Source organism: Pimephales promelas, chromosome 14 (genome assembly GCF_988280905.1).
Source record: "Pimephales promelas chromosome 14, fPimPro1.hap1.1, whole genome shotgun sequence".
Lineage (NCBI taxonomy): Eukaryota > Metazoa > Chordata > Actinopteri > Cypriniformes > Leuciscidae > Pimephales > Pimephales promelas.
The window spans coordinates 20,986,519-21,002,005 of record NC_142782.1 but is presented as its reverse complement, the minus strand read 5'-3'; the positions used below and the strand labels follow the sequence as shown (position 1 = coordinate 21,002,005).

Below are 15,487 nucleotides of genomic sequence, written 5' to 3'. Positions count from 1 at the left end.
CAAAGACATCCAAATTAAGGCTTTATTTTTATAATTACACACCTGTTGAATTGTTTTCAGATATAGTTCAGACTGTCTGTTACAGGTACTTGTGATGCATTTAGGGTATCCACAGTCTGCGACAAATCCAAAACCCACACAGTAAATCCGATCTCTGTGAACTGACTGAGCTCCGTTGCATGTTTCTGCCGCACTGCTTTCACGTTGACTTTAGTCTTGTTTGTCTTTACTGTTCCATCAAAGATCCTCTGTAATATACACCCATCATGTAAGACTGCATATTCTCTTTCTCTCGTAACCTTTATTTTATTTTATTTTTTCAGATTTTAAATCATGCAAAATTAATGTCAACTCACAGTAAATGGCAAACATAATGACTAAATGGTTACTGCTGAACCTTTTATTTTGTATATCAACTGTTGAATTTGTAGCGCAATGCGGTGCAGATTCCACTTTCTTTATTTGTAGTGATGTTCTCTTGTTGATATTTATTCACAATAATCAATGTATATAAAAAACAACAGCGTAAACTTCAAAAACTCTTTATTAGCTCAGGGAAATAAATTCACTCAATTCCTAACTAGCTGTAAAAATTCAACTAAATTTAACAAACAGTATTTTCATACAAATAGCTGAAAACTGGTCTGTACAAGTCCCAGGTAGAAATATAAAATTCTGGTTCAGTTTTGAAAAACAAAACAAAAACATTCCAGTAGTAATAATCAAAACTGCTATTTGAAAATCTTTCAATACAGTAGGAGAAATAGTGAGGTATTAAAAAAAAAAAAAAAATCCAGAAAAGCAAATGACCATAGAGCAGCTGAAATCTATGTAAGAAAGGACAGAAACATGCATCACATTTACATATAAAACACAGCATACTTTGTTTTTTCGTAAGCAAGTTAAGACTATGCTGCATTTATGTGAGCAATACCTTAATGCCAGCAAGATTTTTTTTTACACAAACATTAAATCATTTTTATTTTCAATACTAGTTGCATTATAAAGGTCAAAAGAGGACACAGGTAAGAAAAAAAGTCATTAAATTATGACATTAACTCATTTGTGCTTTTACCATGGTTAAACATGTAAACTGGTGTTATGGCTACCAAGTATTTAATTAAGATTGTTTTTAAATGCAAGGCTTTCCAGTCTAAACATTAAATTTAGAGCAATGATATATATATATATATATATATATATATATATATATATATATATATATATCAAGGCATGGCTATTAGACCCAGAAATGTATTCTTAGAATATTTTGACTTGATTCTAAATATTGTTTGCAATCATTTAAACCATGTCTGTGAATATGTGTGGCATATAGACAAGCATTTTTTTTTTATCCCACATTTACAGAGAATGTATTCTGGTTTGGCTGATGTTTAACACCACCAGATGGCAGCTTCCTGAGCAGCACTTCAGATTGACACTAGAGGACGATGTAGTCATGATGCAATACAGTAGGACAGAGGGTTTTTTTCATGACCACTTCATATTAGTTCCTTAGAAAGTATCTCCAGTAGTAAATTTTGACATTGACTGAAGAACAGTAACTGCACATCTTATATGACTGCTCGACAGAAAACTAACAGTTATACATTTTACCATAAACAATATATAAACATCTCACACTCACAAAACAGATTGAGAATTTTCTCATTAGTAGCCAAAGACTGACAGATTGGTTGAAGACTTGGTCAATCAGTATTGCATGTGCTTGATTTCATAACATATTTTTACTTTATATACTTCCATATCTATCTGTGCAGGTCATTAGGAATGGACTAATTACAACAAATAACATTATTTATTAGGATAAATAAAAATCCTTTTGTAAAAAATAAAAACAGAATAAAATATCTATATATAAAAGATTAAAATAGTATATAAATAGATTCAATCTTATAGGAGGAGAATTTGACAGGCTGATTAAGTGTGTGAGCGTTAGTTACCTTTCAACATTTGACAGGATGAGTTAGGTGCAGAGAAAGGTTTGTTCTGGGATACCAATGTTTTGGGGCATCGTCTCTTGAGTGCACTTATACCTGACTGCATCTGAGAGACCAGTCTAATGTAGATACAGCAGGAATGTTTAATCCTGCTCCTGGAGGACCACTTTCATACAAAGTTTACCTCAAACATGCATCAACACACCTGCCTGGACATTTCTCACAATCCTGAAGACTGGTTAAGGTGTTTAATTAGGGTTGGACCCTTCAAAAACAGGATTGGACACCCTTTGGGGGTTGCCAAATTGTCGGCCAGTTTTCCAAACCTGAGAGACCCCACACACGGCGATTAAAAAAATCACGGGTCTAACAGTTTTGGTCATACAGTGTGTGGTGCGCAGCCACATGGCAAAATCAACACATCACACACGAACCGATTTGACTCCCAAGCATTCCCAGGTCAGACGGAAAATCTCGTAAAATCCCTCAAGATCAAACGTGACTTCAGAGTAAACAATCATGACGGACGAAAAGGATGCAGTGGCGATAGAGTGCAGTTTGTTTTTAACGGAAAAAAAGTCCACCGGACATTCTGGTGCACTATACCGCCGGGCACCGGCTGTTTTGATTTTGTTTCCCGCCGGTGCTTCCTCTAAGCCTCGTCACCTCGCTTTCTGATTGGCTACATGCCACAGTTCACAGGCTGCATGCTCGCTCGTTCGTCCCCGGGGGACACCACACACGATGATAAATCGGGCCAAACAAAATTGAGATCGGAGCGGTCCCGGCCTCCTTCCGAGCAGACGAGAGCAGTCTTAACACACCAAACAAGGCAGGAATATCTGATCAGATTATTTTATGATAATCGGAGCATCCTTAAGATTGTCGGAAGGGGTGAATCGGGGCTAAAATCGGGCTAATAATCCTGCCGTGTGAACCAGCCTTAAGCTGGTTCAGATGTGTTTCATCAAATTGCTCTCCAGGATCAGGGTTAGCTACCCTGCACTAGACCAAAAGTTTTCAATCTTGGAGTATTGTACGTAGCACTGAACAATTTGGATGTCTTTCTTATTTAAGAAACTTTCCAAGAACTGTGTCAGATAAGGGAGACATCCAAAACAGGGTACTGAAGGACAAGAATTGACAACTACAACAATAGAAAATTAGGGTGAAGAGTCCTTCAGATGCCATGGAAGTGAATAAGGCAAAGGACTGGCTGTGTACTCTAGGCTGGTTAACTAGATGATGACACAACCAAGTCAAGCTCTGTAGCATCTTCCTGACTACTGGTGAGACCACAGCTCCCAGTGAGCTCAGGGAAGTGGCTGGCCTTGCCAGAAGGAACCGGTGAGTTAGGAGACTGGTTGACCCCCTGCTTTTTGGGAGGAACAGGAGGTGGATGAAACTTCTCCGCCCTAGGAATTATCGGTGAGCGGATCCCCGGTGAGAGAATTCCTGGGCTTTTCCCTGTAGGTGAGGAGACCGCAGCCAGGTTGCGGTAATCAGTGCCAAAAGGTGAGCTGTTGGATGGAGGGAGTTTATTTGCCACTTGTTGGCTTGTGAACCGTGAAAGCACCTGAGTGACAGTGTTGCGGGCCATCTGCTTTGCAGTAGAATTGTCTGGAGTTGGAGGAGGAGTGGCGGCAGTGGGAGAGAGGTCTCTGGGCGAGTGGACAACAGTTCCTCCAAGTTGCTGGTCTACCTCAGCTTGTTGCTGAAACTTGTGGCGTGCTGCTTGGAATCGTTGGTTGATACTGGCCTGGTAAGAGGAGGGATAGGTTGGACTAGAGCAACCTAGAGAGGCCAGACGCTTGGTCAGTACAGGGGAAGAGCAAGGAGATGAGCTAAGGGAGGACGAGGCAGGACTGCTGGGGGAGAGACACTGTAAGGCCCCACTTCCTCCAGGGAGCATTACCCCATTGTCCGCCAATCCCCCTTCCTTACACCTCTCTTCGGCTGGAGACTCCGGCTCTCTGGGAGCGTGTTGACCATTTTGTTTGTGTTGAGGAGATGATTTAGATGCAACAGTTTTGCCATCGACTTCTGTTTGACTAAGTGAAGGCATGATACCTGAAGGTGTGATATCTTTCTCTGGGATTTTGACCTTTTCTTCATTATCCTTTTCCATTCTGGCCTTTTCTCTTTCTTTAATTTCATCCAACTCTTTCTTTAGACTATTGAACTGTTCCAAAAGCTCTTGATATCGTTTTTCTTCCTTCAGTAGTTTCCCTCTCATCTGCTTGTGCTCTCTATCAAATTCAGCCAGCTTTTTCTCAGCTCTTGCCTCTATCTGCTGAGCACGAGCATGTTCGCTTTCGAGCTCTCGTTTTACGATTTCGATGGCACTGCTCTCCTGTTCCAGTTGGCGGCTGAGGTCTGCAACACGCTGACTCTCCTCCTCTGCCCGTGCTGTAGCCTTCTGACATTCTTTAGCCAGTGTCGAGGATAACTGCTGCTGCTGTGCTAAATCTTCCTCAGCTTGATTTGACAGAACTGACTGCTCACGTTCTAAACGCTGGACTTGACCCCTCTCGAACTCCAGCTGTAAAGAATAAAAGCAAGAGATGTTACTTAAATAAATTCAAAGAAGCTAGTAGAGTCAGACAGTAGGGGAGCGCGGGGCACAACCTAACGCGGGGTTAAATGTAACACGGACCGTTTACATAGTTTGTCAGGATCAAGCCGGCCGTCTTTCCGCTATTTTTCTCTTGCTGCCAGAAGACAATCTCCCGGGAATTTGCGGAAAGTTTTGATTATATTTCGTGAAGATACTGGACAAAGAGTGTTTTGACACCATGAAAGCAATTTTTTTCATCATAGGTTTTTTTCGGTTTCTGAGTTGGGTGTATACGTTTCCAAATTTAACTTTATATTGCCTTAATCACTGTCTTGTTGGCTCAAACATAACACCGTTTTGAAACATGTCAGCAATTCCTAGCGACTGTTAGCTAGGGTTAAAATATGTAATACACAGCGGGGTTGGTTGTAACAGAGTGTTTCAACTTAGCCTCCAAGTGTACAATGATAATCAAATGAAAACGGATCCACACAACTTTTCAGGTTTGAGTATACATTTACCTTTGTTAGACTTTAACAAACAATGTTGGGATTTAAAATGTTTAAAATTTAGTGTACTATGAATGATAACTTGTTTATTTATTAAAAATATGGCCTGTTATTAATGCAATAAACCCTTTAAATTTTTATTTTAAGCTCATTTGTATTATCATTACTGTTATTATTAATAATAATAATAATTGTACATCATGCAGCAAAATTTCGACCCGAAAAAAAAAAAACGACAGTGGTACCCCTTTCGTTTTTTTTTTGGGCGAAAAATTAAGTTTCTCCCAATCTTCTCAAAACTCTGGATTTTGATAGAGGGCCATGAGACTTAAACCTGAGTGCAAAAATGGAGGCTCTAGACCCTTCCAGAGCTGAGATATCGAATCTCAAAATTTCGACCCGAAAAAAAAAAAAAAACGACAGTGGTACCCCTTTTGTTTTTTTTTTCGGCCAAATATTAAGTTTCTCCAATCTTCTCAAAACTCTGGATTCTGATAGAGGGAAATGAGACTTAAACCTGAGTGCAAAAATGGAGGCTCTAGACCCTTCCAGAGCTGAGATATCAAATCTCAAAATTTCGACCCGAAAAAAAAACGAAAGTGGTACCCCTTTCGTTTTTTTTTTTTGGGCGAAAAATTAAATTTTTCCAATCTTCTCAAAACTCTGGATTCTTATAGAGGGCCATGAGACTTAGACCTGAGTGCAAAAATGGAGGCTCTAGCCCCTTCCAGGGCTGAGATATCGAAACTCAAATATTCGGCCCGAAAAGAAAAAAAAAACGACAGTGGTACCCCTTACGTTTTTTTTTTTTTTGGGCGAAAATTTAAGTTTCTCCAATCTTCCCAAAACTCTGGATTCTGATAGAGGGCCATGAGACTTAGACCTGAGTGCAAAAATGGAGGCTCTAGCCCCTTCCAGGGCTGAGATATCGAAACTCAAATATTCGGCCCAAAAAAAAAAAACGACAGTGGTACCCCTTACGTTTTTTTTTTTTGGGCGAAAAATTAAGTTTCTCCGATCTTCTCAAAACTCTGGATTCTTATAGAGGGCCATGAGACTTAGACCTGAGTGCAAAAATGGAGGCTCTAGCCCCTTCCAGAGCTGAGATATCGAAACGCAAAAATTCTGCCCGAAAAAAAAAAACGACAGTGTTACCCCTTACGTTTTTTTACTTTGGGCGAAAATTTAAGTTTTTCCAATCTTCTCAAAACTCTGGATTCTTATAGAGGGCCATGAGACTTAGACCTGAGTGCAAAAATGGAGGCTCTAGCCCCTTCCAGGGCTGAGATATCGAAACTCAAATATTCGGCCCGAAAAAAAAAAAACGACAGTGGTACCCCTTACATTTTTTTTTGGGCGAAAATTTCAGTTTCTCCAATCTTCCCAAAACTCTGGATTCTGATAGAGGGCCATGAGACTTAGACCTGAGTGCAAAAATGGAGGCTCTAGCCCCTTCCAAAGCTGAGATATCAAAACTCAAAAATTCGACCCAAAAAAAAAAAACGACAGTGGTACCCCTTACGTTTTTTTTTTTTGGGGCGAAAATTTAAGTTTCTCCAATCTTCCCAAAACTCTGGATTCTGATAGAGGGCCATTAGACTTAGACCTGAGTGCAAAAATGGAGGCTCTAGCCCCTTCCAGAGCTGAGATATCGAAACTCAAAAATTCGGCCCGAAAAAAAAAACGACAGTGGTACCCCTTATGTTTTTTTTTTTGGGGCGAAAATTTAAGTTTCTCCAATCTTCTCAAAACTGTGGATTCTTATAGAGGGCCATGAGACTTAGACCTGAGTGCAAAAATGGAGGCTCTAGCCCCTTCGAGAGATGAGATATCAAAACTCAAAAATTCGGCCCGAAAAAAAAAACGACAGTGGTACCCCTTACGTTTTTTTTTTTGGACGAAAATTTAAGTTTCTCCAATCTTCCCAAAACTCTGGATTCTGATAGAGGGCCATGAGACTTAGACCTGAGTGCAAAAATGGAGGCTCTAGCCCCTTCCAGAGCTGAGATATCGAAACTCAAAAATTCGACCCGAAAAAAAAAAACGACAGTGGTACCCCTTATGTTTTTTTTTTTGGGCGAAAATTTAAGTTTCTCCAATCTTCTCAAAACTGTGGATTCTTATAGAGGGCCATGAGACTTAGACCTGAGTGCAAAAATGGAGGCTCTAGCCCCTTCGAGAGATGAGATATCAAAACTCAAAAATTCGGCCCGAAAAAAAAAACGACAGTGGTACCCCTTACGTTTTTTTTTGGGCGAAAATTTAAGTTTCTCCAATCTTCCCAAAACTCTGGATTCTGATAGAGGGCCATGAGACTTAGACCTGAGTGCAAAAATTGATGCTCTAGACCCTTCCAGAGCTGAGATATCCAAACTCAAAAATTTGACCCGAAAAAAAAAAACGACAGTGTTACCCCTTTCGTTTTTTTTCCGTTTTTGGGCGAAAAATTAAGTTTCTCCAATCTTCTCAAAACTCTGGATTCTGATAGAGGGCCATGAGACTTTGACCTGAGTGCAAAAATGGAGGCTCTAGACCCTTCCAGAGCTGAGATATCGAAATTCAAAATTTCGACCCCCCAAAAAAACGACAGTGTTACCCCTTTCGTTTTTTTTCGTTTTTGGGCGAAAAATTAAGTTTCTCCAATCTTCTCAAAACTCTGGATTCTGATAGAGGGCCATGAGACTTTGACCTGAGTGCAAAAATGGAGGCTCTAGACCCTTCCAGAGCTGAGATATCGAAATTCAAAATATCGACCCCCAAAAAAAACGACAGTGTTACCCCTTTCGTTTTTTTTCATTTTTGGGCGAAAAATTAAGTTTCTCCAATCTTCTCAAAACTCTGGATTATGATAGAGGGCTGTGAGACTTTGACCTGAGTGCAAAAATGGAGGCTCTAGACCCTTCCAGAGCTGAGATATCGAAATTCAAAATTTCGACCCAAAAAAAAAAACGACAGTGTTACCCCTTTCGTTTTTTTTCATTTTTGGGCGAAAAATTAAGTTTCTCCAATCTTCTCAAAACTCTGGATTATGATAGTGGGCTGTGAGACTTTGACCTGAGTGCAAAAATGGAGGCTCTAGACCCTTCCAGAGCTGAGATATCGAAATTCAAAATTTCGACCCAAAAAAAAAAAACGATAGTGTTACCCCTTTAGTTTTTTTTCGTGTTTGGGCGAAAAATTAAGTTTCTCCAATCTTCTCAAAACTCTGGATTATGATAGTGGGCTATGAGACTTTGACCTGAGTGCAAAAATGGAGGCTCTAGACCCTTCCAGAGCTGAGATATCGAAATTCAAAATTTCGACCCCAAAAAAAAAACGACAGTGTTACCCCTTTCGTTTTTTTTCGTTTTTGGGCGAAAAATTAAGTTTCTCCAATCTTCTCAAAACTCTGGATTATGATAGAGGGCTGTGAGACTTTGACCTGAGTGCAAAAATGGAGGCTCTAGACCCTTCCAGAGCTGAGATATCGAAATTCAAAATTCCGACCCGAAAAAAAAACGACAGTGTTACCCCTTTCGTTTTTTTTTCGCTTTTGGGCGAAAAATTAAGTTTCTCCAATCTTCTCAAAACTCTGGATTATGATAGAGGGCTGTGAGACTTTGACCTGAGTGCAAAAATGGAGGCTCTAGACCCTTCCAGAGCTGAGATATCGAAATTCAAAATTCCGACCCGAAAAAAAAAAACGACAGTGTTACCCCTTTCGTTTTTTTTCGTTTTTGGGCGAAAAATTAAGTTTCTCCAATCTTCTCAAAACTCTGGATTATGATAGAGGGCTGTGAGACTTTGACCTGAGTGCAAAAATGGAGGCTCTAGACCCTTCCAGAGCTGAGATATCGAAATTCAAAATTTCGACCCGAAAAAAAAAACGACAGTGTTACCCCTTTCGTTTTTTTTTCGTTTTTGGGTGAAAAATTAAGTTTCTCCAATCTTCTCAAAACTCTGGATTATGATAGAGGGCTGTGAGACTTTGACCTGAGTGCAAAAATGGAGGCTCTAGACCCTTCCAGAGCTGAGATATCGAAATTCAAAATTTCGACCCCAAAAAAAAACGACAGTGTTACCCCTTTCTTTTTTTTTCATTTTTGGGCGAAAAATTAAGTTTCTCCAATCTTCTCAAAACTCTGGATTATGATAGAGGGCTGTGAGACTTTGACCTGAGTGCAAAAATGGAGGCTCTAGACCCTTCCAGAGCTGAGATATCGAAATTCAAAATTTCGACCCGAAAAAAAAAAAACGACAGTGTTACCCCTTTCGTTTTTTTTCGTTTTTGGGCGAAAAATTAAGTTTCTCCAATCTTCTCAAAACTCTGGATTATGATAGAGGGCTGTGAGACTTTGACCTGAGTGCAAAAATGGAGGCTCTAGACCCTTCCAGAGCTGAGATATCGAAATTCAAAATTTCGACCCAAAAAAAAAAACGACAGTGTTACCCCTTTCGTTTTTTTTCGTTTTTGGGCGAAAAATTAAGTTTCTCCAATCTTCTCAAAACTCTGGATTATGATAGTGGGCTGTGAGACTTTGACCTGAGTGCAAAAATGGAGGCTCTAGACCCTTCCAGAGCTGAGATATCGAAATTCAAAATTTCGACCCGAAAAAAAACGACAGTGTTACCCCTTTCGTTTTTTTTTTCGTTTTTGGGCGAAAAATTAAGTTTCTCCAATCTTCTCAAAACTCTGGATTATGATAGAGGGCTGTGAGACTTTGACCTGAGTGCAAAAATGGAGGCTCTAGACCCTTCCAGAGCTGAGATATCGAAATTCAAAATTTCGACCCGAAAAAAAAACGACAGTGTTACCCCTTTCGTTTTTTTCCGTTTTTGGGCGAAAAATTAAGTTTCTCCAATCTTCTCAAAACTCTGGATTATGATAGAGGGCCACGAGACTTTGACCTGAGTGCAAAAATGGAGGCTCTAGACCCTTCCAGAGCTGAGATATCGAAATTCAAAATTTCGACCCGAAAAAAAAAACGACAGTGTTACCCCTTTCGTTTTTTTTTGTTTTTGGGCGAAAAATTAAGTTTCTCCAATCTTCTCAAAACTCTGGATTATGATAGAGGGCTGTGAGACTTTGACCTGAGTGCAAAAATGGAGGCTCTAGACCCTTCCAGAGCTGAGATATCGAAATTCAAAATTTCGACCCCCAAAAAAAAACGACAGTGTTACCCCTTTCGTTTTTTTTTCGTTTGTGGGCGAAAAATTAAGTTTCTCCAATCTTCTCAAAACTCTGGATTATGATAGAGGGCTGTGAGACTTTGACCTGAGTGCAAAAATGGAGGCTCTAGACCCTTCCAGAGCTGAGATATCGAAATTCAAAATTTCGACCCAAAAAAAAAACGATAGTGTTACCCCTTTAGTTTTTTTTCGTGTTTGGGCGAAAAATTAAGTTTCTCCAATCTTCTCAAAACTCTGGATTATGATAGTGGGCTGTGAGACTTTGACCTGAGTGCAAAAATGGAGGCTCTAGACCCTTCCAGAGCTGAGATATCGAAATTCAAAATTTCGACCCGAAAAAAAAACGACAGTGTTACCCCTTTCGTTTTTTTCGTTTTTGGGCGAAAAATTAAGTTTCTCCAATCTTCTCAAAACTCTGGATTATGATAGAGGGCTGTGAGACTTTGACCTGAGTGCAAAAATGGAGGCTCTAGACCCTTCCAGAGCTGAGATATCGAAATTCAAAATTCCGACCCGAAAAAAAAAAACGACAGTGTTACCCCTTTCGTTTTTTTTTCGTTTTTGGGCGAAAAATTAAGTTTCTCCAATCTTCTCAAAACTCTGGATTATGATAGAGGGCTGTGAGACTTTGACCTGAGTGCAAAAATGGAGGCTCTAGACCCTTCCAGAGCTGAGATATCGAAATTCAAAATTTCGACCCGAAAAAAAAACGACAGTGTTACCCCTTTCGTTTTTTTTCGTTTTTGGGTGAAAAATTAAGTTTCTCCAATCTTCTCAAAACTCTGGATTATGATAGAGGGCTGTGAGACTTTGACCTGAGTGCAAAAATGGAGGCTCTAGACCCTTCCAGAGCTGAGATATCGAAATTCAAAATTTCGACCCCAAAAAAAAAAACGACAGTGTTACCCCTTTCTTTTTTTTTCATTTTTGGGCGAAAAATTAAGTTTCTCCAATCTTCTCAAAACTCTGGATTATGATAGAGGGCTGTGAGACTTTGACCTGAGTGCAAAAATGGAGGCTCTAGACCCTTCCAGAGCTGAGATATCGAAATTCAAAATTTCGACCCGAAAAAAAAAAACGACAGTGTTACCCCTTTCGTTTTTTTTCGTTTTTGGGCGAAAAATTAAGTTTCTCCAATCTTCTCAAAACTCTGGATTATGATAGAGGGCTGTGAGACTGACCTGAGTGCAAAAATGGAGGCTCTAGACCCTTCCAGAGCTGAGATATCGAAATTCAAAATTTCGACCCAAAAAAAAAAACGACAGTGTTACCCCTTTCGTTTTTTTTCGTTTTTGGGCGAAAAATTAAGTTTCTCCAATCTTCTCAAAACTCTGGATTATGATAGTGGGCTGTGAGACTTTGACCTGAGTGCAAAAATGGAGGCTCTAGACCCTTCCAGAGCTGAGATATCGAAATTCAAAATTTCGACCCGAAAAAAAACGACAGTGTTACCCCTTTCGTTTTTTTTTTTCGTTTTTGGGCGAAAAATTAAGTTTCTCCAATCTTCTCAAAACTCTGGATTATGATAGAGGGCCACGAGACTTTGACCTGAGTGCAAAAATGGAGGCTCTAGACCCTTCCAGAGCTGAGATATTGAAATTCAAAATTTCGACCCGAAAAAAAAACCGACAGTGTTACCCCTTTCGTTTTTTTTGTTTTTGGGCGAAAAATTAAGTTTCTCCAATCTTCTCAAAACTCTGGATTATGATAGAGGGCTGTGAGACTTTGACCTGAGTGCAAAAATGGAGGCTCTAGACCCTTCCAGAGCTGAGATATCGAAATTCAAAATTTCGACCCCAAAAAAAAAAAACGACAGTGTTACCCCTTTCGTTTTTTTTCGTTTGTGGGCGAAAAATTAAGTTTCTCCAATCTTCTCAAAACTCTGGATTATGATAGAGGGCTGTGAGACTTTGACCTGAGTGCAAAAATGGAGGCTCTAGACCCTTCCAGAGCTGAGATATCGAAATTCAAAATTTCGACCCAAAAAAAAAAACGATAGTGTTACCCCTTTAGTTTTTTTTCGTGTTTGGGCGAAAAATTAAGTTTCTCCAATCTTCTCAAAACTCTGGATTATGATAGTGGGCTGTGAGACTTTGACCTGAGTGCAAAAATGGAGGCTCTAGACCCTTCCAGAGCTGAGATATCGAAATTCAAAATTTCGACCCCAAAAAAAAACGACAGTGTTACCCCTTTCGTTTTTTTTCGTTTTTGGGCGAAAAATTAAGTTTCTCCAATCTTCTCAAAACTCTGGATTATGATAGAGGGCTGTGAGACTTTGACCTGAGTGAAAAAATGGGGGCTCTAGACCCTTCCAGAGCTGAGATATCGAAATTCAAAATTCCGACCCGAAAAAAAAACGTAAGGGGTACCACTGTCGTTTTTTTTTCGGGTCGAATTTTTGAGTTTCGATATCTCAGCTCTGGAAGGGGCTAGAGCCTCCATTTTTGCACTCAGGTCTAAGTCTCATGGCCCTCTATCAGAATCCAGAGTTTTGGGAAGATTGGAGAAACTTAAATTTTCGCCCAAAAAAAAACAAAACATAAGGGGTACCACTGTCGTTTTTTTTTTCGGGCTGAATTCCTGAGTTTCGATATCTCAGCTCTGGAAGGGGCTAGAGCCTTCATTTTTGCACTCAGGTCTAAGTCTCATGGCCCTCTATCAGAATCCAGAGTTTTGGGAAGATTGGAGAAACTTAAATTTTCGCCCAAAAAAAAAACGTAAGGGGTACCACTGTCGTTTTTTTTTCGGGTCGAATTTTTGAGTTTCGATATCTCAGCTCTGGAAGGGGCTAGAGCCTCCATTTTTGCACTCAGGTCTAAGTCTCATGGCCCTCTATCAGAATCCAGAGTTTTGGGAAGATTGGAGAAACTTAAATTTTTGCCCAAAAAAACAAAACATAAGGGGTACCACTGTCGTTTTTTTTCGGGCTGAATTTTTGAGTTTCGATATCTCAGCTCTGGAAGGGGCTAGAGCCTCCATTTTTGCACTCAGGTCTAAGTCTCATGGCCCTCTATCAGAATCCAGAGTTTTGGGAAGATTGGAGAAACTTAAATTTTCGCCCAAAAAAAAAAACGTAAGGGGTACCACTGTCGTTTTTTTTTTCGGGCCGAATTTTTTAGTTTTGATATCTCATTTCTCAAAGGGGCTAGAGCCTCCATTTTTGCACTCAGGTCTAAGTCTCATGGCCCTCTATAAGAATCCACAGTTTTGAGAAGATTGGAGAAACTTAAATTTTCGCCCCAAAAAAAAACCATAAGGGGTACCACTGTCGTTTTTTTTTTCGGGCCGAATTTTTGAGTTTCGATATCTCAGCTCTGGAAGGGGCTAGAGCCTCCATTTTTGCACTCAGGTCTAAGTCTCATGGCCCTCTATCAGAATCCAGTGTTTTGGGAAGATTGGAGAAACTTAATTTTTCGCCCAAAAAAAAAAACATAAGGGGTACCACTGTCGTTTTTTTTTTCGGGCCGAATTTTTGAGTTTCGATATCTCAGCTCTGGAAGGGGCTAGAGCCTCCATTTTTGCACTCAGGTCTAAGTCTCACAGCCCTCTATCAGAATCCAGAGTTTTGGGAAGATTGGAGAAACTTAAATTTTCGCCCCCAAAAAAAAACGTAAGGGGTACCACTGCCGTTTTTTTTTTTCGGGTCAAATTTTTGAGTTTGGATATCTCAGCTCTGGAAGGGTCTAGAGCCTCCATTTTTGCATTCAGGTTTAAGTCTTATGGCCCTCTATCAGAATCCAGAGTTTTGAGAAGATTGGAGAAACTTAATTTTTCGCCCCCAAAAAAAACAAAAAACGAAACGGGTACCACTGTCGTTTTTTTTTTTTTGGGTCGAAATTTTGAGATTCGATATCTCAGCTCTGGAAGGGTCTAGAGCCTCCATTTTTGCACTCAGGTCAAAGTCTCACAGCCCTCTATCATAATCCAGAGTTTTGGGAAGATTGGAGAAACTTAATTTTTCGCCCAAAAACAAAAAAAAAACGAAAGGGGTAACACTGTCGTTTTTTTTTCGGGTCGAAATTTTGAATTTCAATATCTCAGCTCTGGAAGGGTCTAGAGCCTCCATTTTTGCACTCAGGTCAAAGTCTCGTGGCCCTCTATCATAATCCAGAGTTTTGAGAAGATTGGAGAAACTTAATTTTTCGCCCAAAAATGAAAAAAAACGAAAGGGGTAACACTGTCGTTTTTTTTTTGGGTCGAAATTTTGAATTTCAATATCTCAGCTCTGGAAGGGTCTAGAGCCTCCATTTTTGCACTCAGGTCAAAGTCTCACAGCCCTCTATCATAATCCAGAGTTTTGAGAAGATTGGAGAAACTTAATTTTTCGCCCAAAAATGAAAAAAAACGAAAGGGGTAACACTGTCAATTTTTTTTTGGGGTCGAAATTTTGAATTTCGATATCTCAGCTCTGGAAGGGTCTAGAGCCTCCATTTTTGCACTCAGGTCAAAGTCTCACAGCCCTCTATCATAATCCAGAGTTTTGAGAAGATTGGAGAAACTTAATTTTTCGCCCAAAAACAAAAAAAAAACGAAAGGGGTAACTGTCGTTTTTTTTTCGGGTCGAAATTTTGAATTTCGATATCTCAGCTCTGGAAGGGTCTAGAGCCTCCATTTTTGCACTCAGGTCAAAGTCTCACAGCCCACTATCATAATCCAGAGTTTTGGGAAGATTGGAGAAACTTAATTTTTCGCCCAAAAAAAAAAAAACATAAGGGGTACCACTGTCGTTTTTTTTTCGGGCCGAATTTTTGAGTTTCGATATCTCAGCTCTGGAAGGGGCTAGAGCCTCCATTTTTGCACTCAGGTCTAAGTCTCATGGCCCTCTATCAGAATCCAGAGTTTTGGGAAGATTGGAGAAACTTAAATTTTCACCCAAAAAAAAAAAAACATAAGGGGTACCACTGTCGTTTTTTTTTCTCGGGCTGAATTCCTGAGTTTCGATATCTCAGCTCTGGAAGGGTCTAGAGCCTCCATTTTTGCACTCAGGTCAAAGTCTCATGGCCCTCTATCAGAATCCAGAGTTTTGGGAAGATTGGATAAACTTAAATTTTCGCCCAAAAAAAAAAACGTAAGGGGTACCACTGTCGTTTTTTTTTTTCCGGTCGAATTTTTGAGTTTCGATATCTCAGCTCTGGAAGGGGCTAGAGCCTCCATTTTTGCACTCAGGTCTAAGTCTCATGGCCCTCTATCAGAATCCAGAGTTTTGGGAAGATTGGAGAAACTTAAATTTTTGCCCAAAAAAACAAAACATAAGGGGTACCACTGTCGTTTTTTTTCGGGCTGAATTTTTG

General features: G+C 39.8%; 1 protein-coding gene across 1 annotated transcript in view; it reads right to left on the bottom strand.

Annotated features, from left to right (window-relative positions):
* Positions 1-6: 6 nt before the first annotated feature.
* Positions 7-15,487, bottom strand: part of cttnbp2nlb (CTTNBP2 N-terminal like b) — a 64,528-nt gene continuing 49,047 nt past the window's right edge. The window contains exon 5 of the mRNA XM_039679084.2: positions 7-4,503. Within this exon, the coding sequence (XP_039535018.2) occupies positions 3,196-4,503 (1,308 nt within the window). The 3' untranslated portion in view covers positions 7-3,195. The remainder of the gene's footprint in view (positions 4,504-15,487) is intronic.